At 38.1% G+C, this 19,418-nt stretch overlaps 3 protein-coding genes across 7 annotated transcripts; 1 reads left to right on the top strand and 2 right to left on the bottom strand.

Moving 5' to 3' along the window:
* Positions 1–1,389: 1,389 nt before the first annotated feature.
* On the bottom strand, positions 1,390–2,718 carry LOC126701152 (uncharacterized). Its single transcript, XM_050399278.1, has 2 exons — positions 2,574–2,718; positions 1,390–2,024 (listed from the first exon to the last, which is right to left on the bottom strand). The coding sequence occupies exons 1-2, from the start codon at positions 2,716–2,718 to the stop codon at positions 1,390–1,392; spliced, it is 780 nt and encodes a 259-aa protein (XP_050255235.1).
* A 1,768-nt stretch (positions 2,719–4,486) lies between these two features.
* Positions 4,487–7,161, top strand: LOC126714178 (WD repeat-containing protein VIP3). The gene is made up of 2 exons (XM_050414205.1): positions 4,487–4,928; positions 6,418–7,161. The coding sequence occupies exons 1-2, from the start codon at positions 4,590–4,592 to the stop codon at positions 7,042–7,044; spliced, it is 966 nt and encodes a 321-aa protein (XP_050270162.1). The 5' UTR covers positions 4,487–4,589; the 3' UTR covers positions 7,045–7,161.
* A 119-nt stretch (positions 7,162–7,280) lies between these two features.
* Positions 7,281–11,769, bottom strand: LOC126714176 (threonine synthase 1, chloroplastic). 5 transcript variants are annotated; one of them, XR_007651562.1, is made up of 3 exons: positions 10,108–11,769; positions 8,962–9,066; positions 8,696–8,846 (listed from the first exon to the last, which is right to left on the bottom strand). XR_007651562.1 is itself a non-coding variant. In XM_050414203.1 (2 exons), the coding sequence occupies exon 1, from the start codon at positions 11,692–11,694 to the stop codon at positions 10,123–10,125; it is 1,572 nt and encodes a 523-aa protein (XP_050270160.1). In that variant the 5' UTR covers positions 11,695–11,769; the 3' UTR covers positions 7,281–7,297; positions 10,108–10,122. The 5 variants fall into 5 exon arrangements, 3 of the variants coding, with proteins under 3 accessions (XP_050270160.1, XP_050270161.1, XP_050270159.1); XR_007651563.1 differs by having other exon boundaries at positions 8,962–9,054; XM_050414203.1 differs by lacking the exons at positions 8,696–8,846; positions 8,962–9,066 and adding an exon at positions 7,281–7,297.
* Positions 11,770–19,418: the final 7,649 nt, after the last annotated feature.

Raw genomic sequence — 19,418 nt, 5'->3', positions numbered from 1 at the left:
TGCTTCCAAAATTGAACAATTTGGAAAAAATCTAGCTTTAAACACTCGAAAGCAAAGCGACCTTGGGTTATTAATCATCCTCAAAATCTATTTTGCTGAGAGAGCGTCATTGAACTTTTCAATTTCTTTGAAGCCCATTCCACTCACCTCTTTCGCTTCACAAAGCTTTTCCCAACATACCCAATGCACCTTTCTTGAATCACCACTGTAACCCCACCAAAACTTTTGGATAAGGCTTTCAGGCTCCCTAACCAACCCCTTGGGAAGTTTAAAACAACTCATGGTGTAGGTTAGGATAGCTTGAATGACAACCTTGATGAGGACTTCCCTTCCCGCTTGAGACAATAACTTCTCTTTCCACTCCTGCAGTTTCTTCCAAACCCTCTCTTTTAGGAAGATAAAACTTTGTTTTTTGGTTCGGCCTACTAAAGTTGGTAACCCTAGATACTTTTCATATTGCAGGATTGTTGGGACACCTAAGAGCTGCTGGATTTGCTCCTGTAAGGGCAAAGGAGTGTTTGAACTGAAAAATAAGTTCGTTTTTTCTCTATTTATCTTTTGACCAGACCTTCTCTTATACACCTCCAAAATCTCCAATATTTTATTGCATTCAGCCTTTGTAGCTCTACAAAACAGCACACTATCATCTGCAAAGAATAAGTGGGAAACTTTAGGACCATTTCTACAGATAACCACACCTCGAATATGCCCATCCACTTCAGCCTGATGAATCAAGCTCTGTAGCCCCATAGCACACAACAAGAACAAGTATGGAAACAGGGGATCCCCTTGGCAAAGCCCCCTTGTGGGTTTTATATTGCCCACCGGCTGCTCATTGAGAAGAACTGCATAAGAAATAGATTGCACACAAGCCATAATAATTTTGATCAACCTATCCTCAATACCCAGGTGACGCATTATCCTTTCCAAAAAAACCTATTCCACCCTGTCATACGCTTTACTCATATCCAGTTTAAGTGCCATATACCCCAAATTCCCTTGAGTCTTCCTTTTCAAAAAGTGAAGGGTCTCGAAAGCCACTAAAATATTGTCAGTGATCAACCGCCCTGATAAGAATGCACTTTGGGAATCTGGAATCATTTTAGCTAGCAACTTTTTCTACCGGTTAGCCACCACTTTTGCAATTAATTTATAAACAACATTGCATAGACTTATCGGTCGAAATTCTGAAACTTTCTTAAGGCTTTTAACTTTGGGAATCAGAGAGATAAATGTGGAATTAAGGGATTCTGGGACAATACCTGAATTCAAGGCTTGGAGAACAATTGCAATTACATCCTCACCAACAATGTGCCAAAAAGATTTGTAGAAAATGGACGACATACCATCAAGGCCAGGGGCAGTATTTGGAGCCATTTGGTCGAGAGCTTACTTCACTTCAAAAGCTTGAAACTCACCCCCCACACACGGATCCACATCAACATTCACAGGGTACGGGATTCCATTTAAAATTCTATCCAATCCAGACGGGTTTGAGGTGGAAAAGATATTCTTAAAGTACCCCTCTACCACACCACCCAAATCGGCTTCATCCTCTACCCACACCCCATTGTCATCTTCTAATCCTAGAATCAAATTCCTCTTATTCTGTTGATTAGCTCTACAAGGAAAGTAAGCAGTATTACGATCACCTTCTTTAAGCCAAGTTTTTCTAGCCCTTTGCTTCCACATACATTCTTCCCTAGACTGGAGGCTACCAATTTCCTTTCTAAGCATCTGAATACGGCCTGGATTAGTTCTGTAACAGTCCCCTTCTTTAGCTTCCTTCAAGTCAGCCATCTTTCTCTTCAGAGCAGACCAGACATGACTAAATGTAGTTCGATTCCAAACTTTGAGGTTTTCTTGGCAAGCCATTATTTTTCTATTAAACCCCCAAACCAAATCAGATGGCTGTCTAGAATCCCAGGAATCCCAAATTACACCCTCACAAGAATTATCCTTCAACCACATAGCTTCAAAGCGGAAAGGCTTACCTTTTCTGTAGAACCTTTTAAATTCAGAGTCTGAACAAAGCAACAAGGGTTTGTGATCAGAGTGAAAAGCATCCAAGTGATGTATTCGAGCTGAAGGGAACCTCAAAATCCACTCAACTGAAGCCACCCCTTTATCCAACTGAATCCATACATTTTGACCACCCGGCCTTCTATTGCACCAAGTAAATGGGAACCCATTGAAGCCTAAATCCCTTAATTTACAATAGTCCAGAGCATCCCTAAACCCCTGCTTTTGTCTCTACGGTCTAATGAGCCAACCCTGTTTCTATTCAGCAAACAAAATCTCATTGAAATCCCCCATACAAACCCAAGGCAAATTGAACCACTGGCTAAGAAGTCTCAGTAATGACCAGGAGCTTTCCCAGTTGGCAGTTTCAGGGTCTCCGTAAAAACCTGTGAACTGCTAAGCATCATTCGCTCCAAGGTCAATGGTAGCATCAATATGTCTGGCTGAGAAAGTTTGAATATCCACATTCATATCTGCTGGCCAATACAAAGCCAACCCTCCCCCAATATTGTGACGGGGGACTACAAACAAATTACTAAACTGAATCTTACGGCCAATACGTTCTAAAACTACTTTTTCCACCTTTGTTTCCATCAAAAACACCAACTTGGGATCTTTGTTGTGCATCATCGCAACCAGTTCATCTTCTGTTTGTGGGTTCCCAAGCCCACGACAGTTCCAGCTCAAGCAACTCATAATGCCCGGTGGCGTTGGGACCCAACTGCCACCTCACCATTTTCTTTATTCAAATAGCTGCTGCCACTCAAACACTGTTTTTTACCAGCACTCCTATCAAAATCATCCAGCACAGGCCTCTTATTCACATTCATTGGTGAAGGAGACACCCCACACTGACCCACCTCCCTAGTAAGTTTTTTCCATTTTCTTGTGGACCCCACTGAATCAGAGTTAGTGATTTGGTTAGTGCAATCTTGCATGGGCCTCATGTCACCCTTCCTTACCTTAGCACCAAGACCCACGGACCTCTTCAAACCTTCCCCATTTGTCTCACCCACAAAACCATCCAACTTATCATTTAAATTTAACCCCACCGCTATCTCTTCTAATCTGTTGGTTGGCTTATTTGCATGCAAGCCGTGATTCACCTCATGGCTTTGTACCCCAAAGCCCCTTACATTATTCACGTTACTCCCATTTCCACACGTTGGCTTGGAAATCTCAACATAGTCCATAGCCATATTTGCCGCCGAGTGAGCAGATGACTGAGTCTCCTTAAAGTTGTCAGCATTCTCTTTTGATGGACCTTTATTGCTATCCCTCTTCCTCCACCATGGCGATTGGCTGCGTGAAGTACCCGAAACCACCACCACAGTTTTGCGAGTGCCTCTCAACGACTCCGCTCGAAGCCACTCACCATATTGTTGTTCTTCCTTCCTCAAGGACCCTTTACCTCGCAGCCAAACTTCATAGTCCCTCTCTCCATGAGCCACATGGCCACACCAGTAGTAGAAATTGGGTAACCGTTCATACTTCAACCCAACCCAGCCTACCTGTTTCCCTTCCGAACATAATTTAGAGCAACAGAGCAAGGGTTTGGATATGTCAATGTTTATTCTAACCCTCAAAAACTCACTACTAGTGCCGTCGTCTTCCGGGTCGGCAACTTGGATAACCCTACCAATGGTCTTACCTATCAACTCCCCTACTTCAACCTTTAAACTCCTCTCCGGAATATTGTGTATCTGAACCCAAAAGGTAGCGCGAGAGAAATCCAGGAATGGCACCGACTCGATGTCGAAAACACGTTCAAATGCCACAAGATGTTTATCATATGACCATGGTTCAAACTCCAACACTCGTTCAAGATCCAGTACATTCTCAAATTCAAACAACAATATATGCTCTCCAATATCTCTAATCTTAAGTTCACCGGCTGTTCTCCATAAGGGCTTAAACGTGTGAGCAACTGCATCCACATTAAGAACCCTCTTCGTATAAAACCAACCAGCTAAACGATATACACTCTCTTCCTCTTCCTTAGGGACCTTAGCACCCCCCCTCTTCTTCTTCCGTAAGCGAGAAACGTGCCCACATCTCGTCTAAAGAAGCCATGAGAATTACAGCCCTTGAAAACAAAGAAACTGAAAACGAAACAGGTACTGCACCACCGAGTACTCTAACAGAAAACTACACCCACTGAACGGACCGTCTTATCAACCCACAGAAGGTAAAAGGGAACAGATGCCTAAACTAGGTTAGGGACTTAATTCTACAGGCGGCTAAGTAAGAGATAAAACCCTAACCCTAGCGCACCAGAGAAACAAGCATTCCTCGTACCGTACTTGTTTTCGTATGTCTTGGAAGTTGGAATATAAATATGGTGTCAATCCCAGCACCTTTCGGGCCAGGTAATAACCAAAGGATTTTTTCCAGGCCCATTGGGCTTGGGCTCTATAAGAGTCCTTCAGAGTCCACATCGGGTTATCCCCATTATAGAGAAGTTTAAGAAAACCCATTTGGATCCCGATTCCAAAACTCCAAACGCACTTCAAAAATAACAGTGACTCTCTGACTAGGGTTGCTCTTCTCTCTGAATTTTTACTGCAATGAAGCTCGCTGGACTGAAATCCGTCGAGAACTCCCACGACGAGTCGGTATGGGCGGCCACGTGGGTCCCAGCCACCGAGACCCGACCCGCTTTGTTGATGACCGGGTCACTGGACGAGACCGTTAAGCTATGGGGCTCCGACGAGCTGGTCCTGGAGCGAACCAACACCGGGCACAGCCTGGGAGTGGCCAGCGTGGCAGCTCACCCCTCGGGACTCATCGGCGCGTCGGCCTCACTCGACAGCTTCGTGCGTGTCTTCGATGTCGACACCAACGCCACCATCGCCACTCTCGAATCTCCTCCCTCTGAAGTCTGGCAATTGCGCTTCAATCCTGAGGTTATTTTACCATTTTAACCTTTCATTCTTTTTTACTTTTTTACTTTTTTTTTTTAATGTTTGTTTGGTTGCTGAGAAAATTAGAGGAACGGTTAAAAGTAGCAAGTTCTTAATTTTAGTTTTTGGTAATTAGGAAAACGAAAAATTTAGAATCACAACTTGTTATGCTGTTAAAAAGGTTGTGACTCTTGATGTTGCGGTTGTTATGCTCAAAGGCGATATAATTGAGCTCAAGCTTGGTTCATAGGAAAGAATTCATGTATTTTGATGTACTCATTGCATACCATGTTTTCAAAATCCTCGCATCAATTAGCTAAGTACATGAAACTCTTCTACTTGTTACAATGATGTTTTGCTAATGGGTTTCAGTTATGATGTCGTGCTCATTGGAGTTCATGAACTAAATTTCAATCAGTTTGTCTGATATGGGGGAGTATAGCTTTTGTTGCTAACCTCAAGTAGTTCATGAGAGAGGCTTGAATGGTTGATTGGTGTCGTGTAGTTTGATGTCGTTCGTGCTTATTAGGTGCAATGGCTTTTCACTTACGTCTTGTGTTTGCTAAAACCTGTGAGGAATACATTTGCTTGTGCACCTTTTTAAATCTGCTTGTTGAGAGCCGCGGATTTTCCTTTTAGAGTTCTCCTTGACTGCTTCAACATGTTGAGGTACCATCTCCTGTGCCAGCTTCTTAAAATACCATTCTTTAACTAATGAAAATTTTTAAATTTGCCTAAAGAAATGAAATGAGCAGCCTAAACATTATATTTTGGAAGCGTTGGGCTCCATAATTGGCAATTTTAGAAGTTTAGTGTGACTGCAAGAGTTTCAATTCTCTTTAGTGCTTTTTAGTGGTGCTTGTTGTGTGATTAAGGTGTACCCACTTGTGGACAGTGGAATGTGTCTGTAAGTTGTCCTTTATATAGAAAAGCAACAAATTTTTAGTATGTTTATGTTTGTATTCTAGTTTGTCTTTTTGTGTTCTTGAGTGTATGTTCTTAAGATAACACATGCCAAAATAATTCTTTCTGTTTTCCCCCCCTTCAAAAAGAAATTTTTATCGAAGGATAACATAAATACTTATTTCCCCACCCCTCCCCCAACCCCCTCCTTTAAAAAGAACCTTTTATCAAAGGATACACAAATACTTAACAATGGTACAAGAATAATGAGCATTGATGGTTGTGTCATCTAGACACAAGAGACTTGTCTAGACTAGCCACTGGCACTTGTTTACTTGCACCACGCAGTTTTAGCACATAAGGGTTACACACTGGTTGATGCCATTCTTTCTTGTCTACAAATGTTGATGCTTTTTGTGCAGATAGCATATGCAAATTGTGCTTTAGATATGCATCCGTGTATTACAGGATGAAACAAGTGTGCCTCTTTTCCTTTCAAATAACACCTTAGAACCTATGTAAACTAGAAATCCATCCCCATCTATTTGAACATTGGCTCAAACTTATTCTGACTGTGGCTCCATTTCAGGGTTCTACTCTGGCAGTCGCTGGTGGGGGTAGTGCATCAATCACCCTTTGGGACACTGCCACATGGGGTCAGGTTGCCACTCTACCTATTCCTCGTCCAGAAGGTCCCAAGCCCTCTGATAAAAGCGGCAGCAAGAAGTTTGTCCTGTCTGTTGCCTGGAGTCCTGATGGGAGACGACTTGCTTGTGGCTCAATGGATGGCACCATCTCTGTTTTTGATGTAGCTCGTGCCAAATTTTTACACCACTTGGAAGGCCACTTCATGCCTGTGAGGTCTCTTGTGTACTCCCCTATTGAACCACGCCTACTCTTTTCCGCCTCAGATGATGCACATGTGCACATGTATGATTCTGAAAAGAAATCCCTGGTTGGAGCCATGTCAGGTCATGCTAGTTGGGTATTGAGCTTGGATGTAAGCCCAGACGGGCAAGCTCTTGCAACAGGTTCAAGTGATAGAACTGTGAGGCTCTGGGATCTTAACATGAGGGCAGCTGTGCAGACAATGAGCAATCATACAGACCAGGTCTGGGGAGTGGCATTTCGACCACCAGGAGGGACTGGTGTGCGGTCTGGTCGGCTTGCTAGTGTATCAGATGACAAGAGCATATCACTGTACGATTATTCCTGAAGTAGCAAGCCAAGTGTAGGGCGTTGACTTTGATTTGCGTTTGTTGTAAGATGTTACTAACTTCTTGTGCTATTGTTTATCACATTGATTTCAAGAAAATATTTGGTTTACTTCCTATTTGATATTCTGATTGAATTCACGTGTTGGGTATAGCCTAGTGTAGCCTGCTTGATTGCGCCTTCAGCCGATGATCAAAACATGGACCTTTTTGTAAAGGCCGGTGATCAAAACAAGGACTTTTTTGTTGGGTAGCCTAGAGTGGGTAAAATCACGTCAAATAATAATAATAAGAACAGAGAGATTGGCAAATAATATTGATAAGAAAAGAAAGATTGGTTAATATATTGTAGTTGAATTCAAATTCATAGGCTTAAGTTATAATAATGATAAAAAAAAAATTGGTTAATATAACATCGTTGAATTCAAACTCATAAGCTTAAGTTTTTAGATTAAGTTATATAGCTAAATGTTAAATTAAAAAAAAAAAAGAAAAAAAGAAAAAAAAGAGAGGTGTTACATTTACAATATTTTCATAATACTTTTACAATAAATCATAGATGGTAAGTTGTTATTAATTCTAATTTGAATCAACTATTGAAATTACTTTTTTACCCACCAATAACAACTAATAACAATTTATCACTTAAAATTTGTTGTAGAAATGTTACCGACATGGTATTTTTATAATAAAAAAAAATCAAAATTTTTTGTTGTTGTTTTTGATCAATAAACTTATATATGAATTAACTTAAAGGGTCCTGTTAATAAGTACTATTAAAATATTTGTTAATGGATCATTTTAGAAAAGTTTTAATAAATTTTTCATGAAAAAGTTGTCAAGAAAATCAATTGCCTTTTCCTTTTCCCTTAAAAAAAGCTTTTAAAAATATTTTTAAAATCAATGTATTTAGGGTATCTATTAACATTTCCTAAACTTAAATTAAACAACCAACTTTCTACTTTTTTTTTTTTTTTTTTTTTTTTTGAGAAATACCAACTTTCTACTTTGGCTGTATCAACATATGTACATTCATCAATTTAAAAGCAACTCAGTTGGAGACAACGTAGAAGCACTTGATTAGTCAAGGGCTTTTCACCTTAGCCTAAAGAACGACCAAATGATGATCTCTGTTAAATTTAGGGTGTAACGATAGTGTTTACACACTGTGTGCATTCATACACCGCTCAAAATGAACTAAACACGTGACTTTAAGCCATGATTTCAAGTTTAAAATTATGACTTAAAGTCTCGAGTTCATTCATTTTGGTCTTTGTGTGTAATAGAATTTTCCCTCGGAAGGGAGTTCCATTGAAATTCAGTACTTTCTAAAATAATTTCTTCCTTCAACCCTCTTTTACAACTTCCTCCCATGATGTCTTCTCTTTGTACTTCTTTTGAATTTTGATTTTTGATCATTGTAAACACTGAGCAGACTCTCTCTCTCTCTCTCTCATAGCCAACTACAAGAATGTATACACATGCATTATGATCATAGTTGCTATGGTCCCAAAGCGGAAAGTCAGGCAAAAGGAAAATGAATAGGGTCAAGATTCGTAGTTTTGTTGTGTTAGCTCTTCCACCCTTTTTTTTTTTTTTTTCCACACAAATTTTTTCGTAAAGAAAATTAACTTGTTAAGCATAACAAAAAGATTAATAAATGTAAAATAAAAACAATAATTAACATCCCTGGGATACCTTGAAAACAAAAAATAACTGTACACAACAGAAATAAGCATGTTCCATGGCCTGATTTTGCTGATCATCATCATCCCCACTACTTATTTAGCAAAAGCATGCAAAACTGTAGTGGAGAAAAATAACTTTGAGTTAACATATCTTCGAAGTCAGACTCACAGTACGGAATTTATTTGGACAAATATTCTCGGGATTTCACAAGTCAAAATTTAGGTATAAACCTTTTCCAAAAATAGAAACAAGAAAAACTTTGCCTGCTTCTTTACTGCAAAAGTTGCTGCTTTCCTCTGCAATTCAGGCCATATTTGTTTCACCTGAAACGTTTTCTGCATTTTTTTTTTTTTTTTTGGTGTTAGAGCAAAAACGCAAGTAAAAACAAAAACCTGGTAGCAAAAAAAGTTGCTGCGTTCTTTTACAGTGCATGTCTAAATCCAAAATTTGAAATCCAAGACTACAAAACTGAACAGAACTTCCTTTGTTCATAGATTATATTGTATAGTAACTGGTGATTGATAGGAATTTTTTTCAGGATATTCACACATTAAGTTACAAGAATTTTGGTATGAATTTAATATTAAAAAAAAAAAGCATTTTCCCTCTCATATGTCAAAAGAAAGAACAAAGGAAAATCATAAATCAAGGCATTCCTAAGCCTCAGCTGATAAAAATGCTTTCCATTTCTAAGTTCTGCCACGTCCTCATGTTCCATTCTAAGACACACTTTAACTACATGAAACGACACCACCACAACGGACAATAAAGTAAACCACGCCATACATATGGGAAAATGTTGGAGGAACTTCTAAAGGCAATGATGAAATGACACCACCACCTTAAGCATCACATTGTAGACCACCCCATGCATGTGGACGATTCTCAATGCAAAAGCACGGTCAAGAACACAAAGATTTTTCATAATAATTGATGTCACAATTTTATAATTAGAGCAATATTATTTTAAGACAAGTCCATTACCGATACAGCTTTTATTAGTATAAATCATAACATCCCACCTTAACAATTACGAAAATAAAATTATAAAATATACTGTGTCTCCAGAATTATAGGCACAGATCTTGTTAACTTTAGTAGTGTCTCAAAATCATAGATGTCAACTTATATACAGTTTTTTTTTTCAAAATATCAATTTCTAAATACAGTTATCCACTTTATCCTTTTGAAGCCAAATAAATCAATAAATGTAAGCTATCATAGAATTTTAGCACACAAAATTTTTAGCCAATCGTAGTATGATAGAATTTGATCCATAAACAGAGCAATTCTACTAACTCCAAAAAATGCATACGTGCCTCATGATTAAACACAAAACAAACACAAGTGCTAAAAAAAAAAAAAAAAACACTTACACTGCTCGCTCACTCTCATACTTTGGGACCTTTCTTCAAATACTGCTGCAGCAAGTCCATAACCGCTCCAAAATCATCCTTCACTTGCACGGGCGGGTTCGCGAACCGGCATTGCATACCGTCGATGGCCTTAGAATGGTAATCGACCTTCGATTGCGTAAACTTCAAGCCATGAGCAGTGCTAACCACCACAGTCCTATCACTAGCCCCAATCACGCCACTCTTCCTCAGCTTAATCAGAGCCGTCAATGCCACACCAGTATGAGGGCAGATGAACATGCCGGTCGAATCGGCCTGAGCCATCGCGTCCATCAGCTCCTCCTCCGTCGCCTCCTCCACGATCCCGTCCGAATTCTGGAGCGCGTACACTGCTCTCTCGATCGAAACCGGGTCTCCGATCTGTATCGCACTTGCAAACGTTGAATTCGCGGTTACAGGCTTGAAATTCTTCCACCCTGACTTGTAGTACAAGTAGAGAGGATTGGCGTTCGCCGATTGGGCGCACACGAGGCGAGGAATTCGATCGACGAGCCCTAATTCCTCGCACATTTTGAAGCCTTTGTAGAAAGCGTAGATATTACCGAGATTGCCACCCGGTACGATCACCCAATCGGGAACTTCCCAATCGAATTGCTGCAAAATCTCGATCGCCGCGGTTTTTTGACCCTCGAGTCGCAAGCTGTTCAGCGAGTTGGCCAGGTAAATCGGCAGCTCCGACGTGACCTCTCGGATCAGTTTCATACAGCCGTCGAAATCGGTGTCGATGCTGAGGACGAAGGCGCCGTTGGCGATCGGCTGAACCAATTGCGCGATGGAGATTTTGTTCGCCGGGAGGAAGACTATGGAGGGAATTCCCGCGGAGGCGCAGTACGCCGATAAAGCTGCCGACGTGTCGCCGGTGGAAGCGCAGCCGACTCCGACGACCGGTCGATTGAGTTTGCGGAGGCGGTTGACTTGGCTGACCAAGACGGTCATGCCTAAGTCTTTGAAGCTACCGGTGTGGCTGATTCCACAGTGCTTAACCCAAAGTTCGTTCATGTTCAAGAACTCTTTGCCGAAACGCTCGGCCCAGAAGAGGTTGGAGTTGCCTTCGAAGGCCGAAACGATGTCGTCCGGGTCGATCTCCGGTAGTACCCACTCCTTCTTGCTCCACACGCCGGAGCCGTACGGCCACGTGGTTTTCCCCACGCGCGAGTCAAACAGCGACCTCCAGTACGCGCCGTCGTACCTCTTCAGCGCGTCCATGTCGTGCTGGACGTCGAGGAGCCCGCCGGAGTTACTCCGGTACACGATCTCGTCGAGCGAGTACGACTCGGCCGAGTACTTCCCCGCGCCGAACGGGACGTACTTGGCGCTGAACTCAGAGGGGGATCCGCCGTCGATGAGTCGGTGCCGCCGCGCCTCCTCCCTGATGTTCTCGTCGGCGGGGCGGCGCTTTTTCAAAGCCGTCGGCGGAGCCGAGTTGTTGTCGTTGGTGGCGCTGGATACAATAAGTAGTGAAGGGCGGTGTTTGGGTACGGGGTTCTGGTAAACCAGTTTGGGTTTAGGAGTGAGAGAAGAGTAAAACAGTGAAGTAGCCGAAGCCATTTTCTGAGAGGGAGAGAGAGAGAGAGTGAATGGAGAGAAGTAGAGAGTGGCGGCGTGTGGATGGTATTGAGAGTGTTAGATCTCACAAAGGGCTAGATAGTGGGCCCCGGCTTTATACAACTGTCGCTAAATAGTAGGCACGTGTTTTATTTATTTTATTTTTAATTTTAATTTTTTGGGTATGGGGGATCTTCCAATGGGGATACAGAGATTCTGTCTGAATTTTGGAAGTATCCGATTTTTTAAATATTTATTATCGTAAATAACGGAACTGATAGTATCTGATTGTGAACCTGAATCACATTTCAGGGTGAATTCTATTTATTTTCTAAATCTAGAAATTCTATAGGCTGATTATTGATACATGTATATTTATGTCCTTAAATTCGTACAGCCATTTTCACTCGCTAAAATGGGTAACACTAAAAGCAATTTGTGGAAGGTACTAACGGTAACTAGCTGCACCAAATTTTGTTAATTTCGATTATCTTGATTCATGGAAGTTTAAGAGAAAATTTAAACAGTTTCTCGTAGTGAAATTAACAATTTCAACATAATTCTTTTGTTGAGACGGAAAATTCTCAACCTATTACAAACTGACACATTATATTACTAAGTTCACAAAGTATGATCAATTATAAAAAGCTACGTATTGCTACTAGGTTTTACTATTATTGTTCATAAACCAACAGAAATTTGTCAAGTATTGTTGAAATAAAGACACAAAAAGCATGCAAAAACCAATCATACATCGATGTGTGTAAGCAATAACATAAGCAGCCCAGTGCGTGTAAGTAATGACATTAGCAATCCAATCGGGTGTTGACATGTGTCATCTTGAAAATCAAGACATTTCGGCCAATCAAAAGATGCCACGTATCTTGGAGAAAAATTCTTAAAGCTCCTCCAATCAGACTATGACACATGTTACCAATCAAATTTCACCACGTGTCACTTACCACCCCCAAACTCCTATAAATAGAAGACTTCCTAAGGCATTTCAACACACCAACACATCTTGGAATACACATCAAGACATCTTGGGAGAGATCTTGGAAGACACCAAGACATCTAGAGCACATGCAGCATCAAAGAAGATTTAGAAATATAGAAGCTTTGTTGGAATCAAGCTCTAAAGTCTCTAAGAACTTCAACCTCGAACACAAAAAACATTCAAAACAAAATCGTCCAAACTACCTGCCTATCTTAAAGTTTGCTAAAATCAAGCTCAAAAACCTCCAAAAACTTCAAGAAACCAGAAATTGGTGAAACTCTATGAATTCAAGCCTCCAAAGCCTCAAAGAATTTCCGCCATAAACCTTTGTTGAGGAAAATTTTTTTACACCACATGACTTCATTTCATTGGCAACCTGCACCATGTCAACATTGTTGAGGGGAAAATTTTTGATGTTCCCAAATAGAATATGGGGTAGTCAAGCCGAAACTCAACGATGGGCCCTTGAAATAAAGCCCAAAGGCTATCGGTGTGGTGTAAGTCCACCCAAGCAAGAGATAGAGGCTGCACCCTAACAAGAAGACAACAATAAAGCCCAATAAACATGTTAGTATTGTTAGTTTGTTATATTACTAGTCTTTTTATGGCGTCATAGTTTAAATCAGTTCTCTAGCGGTATAATATTATCTCCAGCGGTAGGGGTGAAATTATACTTAGAGTCCAGCAGTCAATGATTAAATAAATTTTGGAAAATGTTCACTCCTGGGGGTCCTTGTGTGTCTTGGTAAAATGAATTTATAGTACTTTCAACCATCATTACATCAATTGTGAGGGAAAAATTCAATTGTTACAAATACATTATATTCTTCATCATAATAATAAACAATGATTAAAGGCTCCATAGTTACAAATAAAAGAGGAAAAATAGGATCGAATGAAGGAAGAGAAAGATCCCCAGCTCAGTGCAGCAAGTATTAAACTAAAATTTTGGTTAGTGTATAATTATAAGGCATGAATGAGGTGAATGTGGGCTATTTTTGAGTGAGTGAGATGGGATTAACATTGAGATTGAAGCTTTTTGTGAGTAATGGGCCATTTGTGTCTAGTTGGAGGACATTTTTGAGCTATGGTTGTGTAGAGGGGTGAGAAAAATATTTGAGATTAGATGAGTGTAAGCTAAAGATGATGAGTGGTGAGCTTAAGGAAAGCTAAATCATGAGCAAAGTAGTAAGTAAACCAAAGGTTTCAGAGAGAGTGGTTGTCCTGGTCAGTTATGGGACGTTTATGGAGTAGGAAGGTGTAAGCAAGGTAGTGAATGCTGGTGTTATGGTGACTATAGGCAGAGAAAGGTTGTGAGTGAGCTTAAGAGAGCTTAAGGAGCTTAAAGAAAGCTTAATAGGGGTTAAAATTGGGTTTTTGATATTGCCAATGAGAATTGGGTTTTTTTGCGATGTTTTATATCATAACTCAATTTAGATAATAAGATATAAAACATTTGTGATTAACATAATAATAGAACAAAAAAAATATTTGGGAAAACCCAATAACTTATTAGTGGTGTTTGAAGATAAATAGGTGGTACTCAAATAAAATTAGGTGTAAAAAAAAAAAACCCTAACAAACATTATCATGGATTTTGGAAAAACCTCTTTTAAAGCCCAAAAGAGCCTATATTTACACAAAAAAACGTCAAAACCCGTGTTCAAGCTCATGGCACATCATCTCATTTTTGGCTCATGATCTAAGCTCATGAGTCTTATTAGGGGAATTTTGGGAGTCGTGGTTTGGATGACCAAGAAGTATGTTCAGTAAAGCTCTAGTGGTTCAAAGTTGATAAAGGAAATCATGTTGCTTAGCGTGTCTTTCTCAATTCCCTGAACTCTGACGGGTCAGTATGTAATAGGTAATATTTGGGTAAACCTCTCATATCACATAATACTTAAAATGATAAAACTCTCCATACTCTTTATATAAAAATTAATGTTTATCATATAATATAAGTTTTAAAATATAATTATATCATATCATTATTTTCATATAAATCAATTCCAAGCACATGGCTAAATATATATTAATATCTCATATCTAGCATTAAAATGCTCTCCTTACTTTCCAAGATTTGGTTAAAATACAAAAAGACCATGATTACATTTCTAAAACTTCATCAAATATATTTTCCAAGAAAGAAAACTTAGTCGAAAACACCAAAAACAGCTCCAGCGGAAGTTGCAAACAGCTTCTGCAGAAACTGAAACAGTTCCAACACATTCTGCAGTAGCTCTAGCTATGGTACCAGAAAAATCTCATAAAACTTATCTCATCATCTTTAGTCAAATCATGAATTTAATGCTAAATACTTTCCTCCAAGCAAATGATGTCATTCGGATGACATCATCCAACTGTAATAGCTATGATTGACAGTTGTTACAGCTATAACTTCAGCCATTAAGTCTCAAACTTTCTTCTTCTGGCCAAAAAAACAAAAGACCACTTAGTTTGTCAAAGTTTTTTCCTGATTTGCTAAGCTTCCTTTCAACTAGTTCTGATTTAGTTACATAGCTTGGCTCTATAAAAAGAGGACTAAGCCACACACCAAGGGGGCCCTCTTTGATCTCTCTGATCCAACCCTCTCTCTCTAATCTATCCTCTTTGACCCCTCTCTTTGATCTCCCTCTCTGATCCATCTCACCCTCTTATGCAGAAACTTTACTCATTTTTGCTGCAAAATACACATTTTTACACCTCTCCATCTCCCTTATAAAAATATCTCTTCTTAGAACACAGCATTACACACTAGCCCTCTTTCATCTTCAATATTCTGAAACTCCATTCATTTTGCTACCATATCTCTTAAAGATCTCCATATCTTTCTTCATCCCTTTTACAAAATCTCTTTTCATAGATAACAACACAACACACATGTTACAACATACCATTATCCATTATCCATCTTTTCCACACTCCATTATTCTGAAACTTCATCATTTTTGCTGTCCAAAATACATCTCCATCTCATTCTTTATTTTTCATACAAAATCTTCATTCTTAGAAAGCAACATAACCAATGTCATAATGCAAAAAATAATCCCGGCAGCAGCCTTTACTACATTTAACATTCATTTATCTATCTCATACTTCAATTTATTTTACAAAACACATTCCTCACAAAATACCCATACATACTTCTCATATATCTCTAAGCTCCATGTCTTACAAAGTATACATATACAAGATCCATGTACAACAAAATATCTACATATAATTCCCATACATATTACAAATACCATATCTCACAATATATACATATTTCTTTCCATCTCCACATATCTTAAAACAACTCAAACACTCTTCCAAGAACTTATTAACAGAAGCCGTTTTCTTATGAAAGGCAAAAACTTATAAAATCAAAAGTCCTTCTTATGGAAGGCAATATCACTCATATTTGACTAAAAACTAAAAGAGTATTACATGAGGAAAATCATTTAAGTGTATGATGAAAGGGGATAAACTTAACCAACCTATGCACACAGCTGGACATACTCTCTCTCCCTCCAATTGCACTAATTTTTCCCCTTCAATCATGAAGTTGCCATGGAAGGACTCATGATATCCTATTGTACCGCTGGACTCATTATATCACACTGCTGAAATGTCTAAGTCCACTGTTGTCCTACGACTGAAGCTCCAAACTATGAAGATAAGTCATTATATTTTACCTTCAAACTAATATTATCAAGTATATTTTGTTCATTATTATCATACCATCAACTAATGTCATTATACTGCTGGAATCTTATTAGCTCATTAACGCTATAAGACTAGAGCCACAAATCACATGAAGAACAAAGTGATGCTACACGGCTAGAGTCAGAAACATAAAAGATAAGTCAATGTTTTCTCCATCTTTGAAATTACATTATTATATGTTAACTCATTATCATTTTACCATTTTCTCATCATTTAATAAACATGGTCTCACTAATAATAAACATACATATTAATAATTTGATATACCACCAATGGACATATATTACTTGGACATAAACCATTGTTGGACACATATTATTTGGACATGAATCACCCTTGGACATATATATTATTTGGACATGGACCATTGCCGGACATACCTTATCATGTTGAACATGAACCATGAACCATGAACCACAACTAAACATGGACTATTGGACTCATCCCATTGTTGGACATTGGACATCTAATTAAACACTTTCTAATATTAATTAAACATAACTTAATAAACATAATAATAACGTATCAACTCACCATTTAATCAAAACTATCATGTTAAACATATTATTTATTTATTTCAACTATTATCATGATTCTAAAACTTTGGGTTTTATCTATTTTGTAGGCTTAAAAATACACCGATAGCCATTGCCTGTGTGGCCCAATGTCGAGTTCCAGGTTGACCTCCCCAAAACAAATCCGGGCCTAGCAAAGCCACACCTCCAAAGGCACGTGGCTACACGCAAAAAACCGCCCCCGACAACCTTCAAAGAAGAAGAACACACGAAGAACACGAAGTACGAAGAATTTCCAACAAGCTTATAGCTAGAGATTCATTGTAATTCTATTTCAAAGATCTTTGATCCATTCTTCAGCCAAATTGAAGGATATTTTGTGTTTGAATCAAAATCACATTACCGCAATTCTAATAAAAAAATATTTCAAGGAGATCAAATCAGAGGATCACTCTTTTATAATCACAAAGAATTGTACCACATATTCATCAATACAAATACAAATTTGTGAAACTATTTTATTTGTTTGACTTTATTTCAAACTCGAAATTTAGTCGTCTTACATCTTTCTTTCTTTTTTTTTTAAGAAAAAAAAATCTTTAGAACATTCACGTCAACCTCTCTAGCATTTTAGCTAAACTAACCTCAAAAACTTCTCTTTTAACTATTTTAAAAAATAGACACATACATCAGTTTTAATATTTATTTCTCTACTCTAATTAAATATAATTTTCTCTCTCTTTGATAATTATTTTTTTCTCTCTTTTCCATCACAAAAACCATCAAGCCCCACCTTCAACACCACCATAGCCAATCACCATACCACTAATCACAACAAATAAAATCACAATCCCAAGCAACTCATACAACCAATTACCAACAACCACCAAAAATCATATGAAATAAAAAATAATTTATTAAGTGATGGATTTTTTCTTTTTTATTCTCTAGCGAGGACCAAAGCATCGCCAAGTCTGGTGAGGGTACTCTCCAATGTTAAAATTGTGGGACAAAATATTGAGACTGATGCCTGAGTTTGCGAAAATATTAAAATAGCTACATTGATGTGAATGTCTTATTACATAACTTTTATCTATGGACATGAGCACTATGCAGTACAAATGATTGAATCTTGACTTTGTTTATGCTTTTTATAAAGATATTTATATATATATATATATATATATATATATTTTTTTTTTTTTTTTAATATCTTTGGATAGACCGTTATGTCCGTTTGGAAATAGTTTATTTAGCTTTTTGCTGAAATAAAAAGTGAGATTTTAAAAAGTTATACATAAAAACTAAAAAGTAAAAAATAGCTTATAAGTTATACCCAAACACACAAGTATCTAGCAATGCTGAACTTTTTAATTGAAAGAATGGTGATTTTTTTTTTTTTTTTTTTGATGAACGAAAAATGGGTAGAGGGGGACGACCTAAGTTAACGTCTTCCACCTGGGCGTAACCATAATGACACTTTACTTACTGGGCCCAAGCCCGTGGGAGTAGAAGATCTGAATGAGCCATAATTGTCATCAAGGACGCTAGTGAGCATGAGCCGAGAGCATGAAGTAACTTCTCAGATGCTTCCCATTGCAGAATTTGAATGTGAGACTTTCACCTCCCAAACCCTTAGGAGTGAGCCCATGACCACTAGACCAACCACCCCTAGTGGTAAAAGAATGGTGATTTGAATCTGATAGAGGCATCCAAAAACAATCAAATACATGAATCATATAATAAGTTTGACTTAGTTTAGGTGTTTAAGGGGGGTGAGTAACTAACTATTCAGTGATTGATCAGAAAGTCGACAAGAACCCAAGAAGGCTTTAGTTTAAGTTAATAAATAGTCGGTAATCTATTAAATGCATGGAAAATTTAAACAATTTTAAAGGGTCTGTCTAATAGATGTCCTTAGGATATTTGTTAATAAACAATTTTAGAAAAGTTTTGATACCACTTTAATGAGAAATTATAAAAAAAAAAAAGTTGTCAAAAAATCAATTAATTTTTTCTTTTCCTTTAAAAACTTTTCTAAAATAGTTTACTAACAAATGTTCTTAGGGCATCCACTAACTTTTCTTCTTTAAAAAAAAAAAAAAAAAAAAAAAAAAAAAAAAAAAAAAAAAAAAAAAAAAAAAAAAAACAGAGATTTAGTTATATTCAAGTAACACCTGGTTTAACTCTAAACAATATTACACTACTTGATAACTTTTATTGGATTAATATTTCAAAAAAAATCTCACCTTTGAATTCTACAGGGAAAGATATAGATATAGTTCAAATCCTTCCCCACTTGTTTTCTGAATTTTTGCTGATCAACAATAGAAAAACCTGCTTATCCAGTGTTGGTCGAAATTGCAAATGGTGTGCAATGGGCAACAATATATAGTGTAGGAGAAGTTCAAATAGAACTGAGAAGCTTGAAAATGTGTGACAAAGTAGGCGAGAGAAGTTTTAATGAATCAGAATTTTATTTGAAATCCCGTTGATTTTTTTTTTTT

The sequence above is a fragment of the Quercus robur genome, chromosome 2, assembly GCF_932294415.1.
Source record: "Quercus robur chromosome 2, dhQueRobu3.1, whole genome shotgun sequence".
NCBI lineage: Eukaryota > Viridiplantae > Streptophyta > Magnoliopsida > Fagales > Fagaceae > Quercus > Quercus robur.
The sequence above is the reverse complement of the archived record's forward strand: the minus strand, read 5'-3'. Positions and strand labels throughout refer to the sequence as shown.

Bases quoted from the DNA above. Each gene is read 5' to 3' on its own strand.
- LOC126701152 (XM_050399278.1), bottom strand. From the start codon at position 2,718: ATGAGTTGCTTGAGCTGGAACTGTCGTGGGCTTGGGAACCCACAAACA. The intron at 2,025-2,573 runs GTAAGATTCAGT...TGCTTTGTTCAG, and splicing joins AGTTTTAGAACGTATTGGCC to ACTCTGAATTTAAAAGGTTC.
- LOC126714178 (XM_050414205.1), top strand. From the start codon at position 4,590: ATGAAGCTCGCTGGACTGAAATCCGTCGAGAACTCCCACGACGAGTCG. The intron at 4,929-6,417 runs GTTATTTTACCA...GCTCCATTTCAG, and splicing joins AATTGCGCTTCAATCCTGAG to GGTTCTACTCTGGCAGTCGC.
- LOC126714176 (XM_050414203.1), bottom strand. From the start codon at position 11,694: ATGGCTTCGGCTACTTCACTGTTTTACTCTTCTCTCACTCCTAAACCC.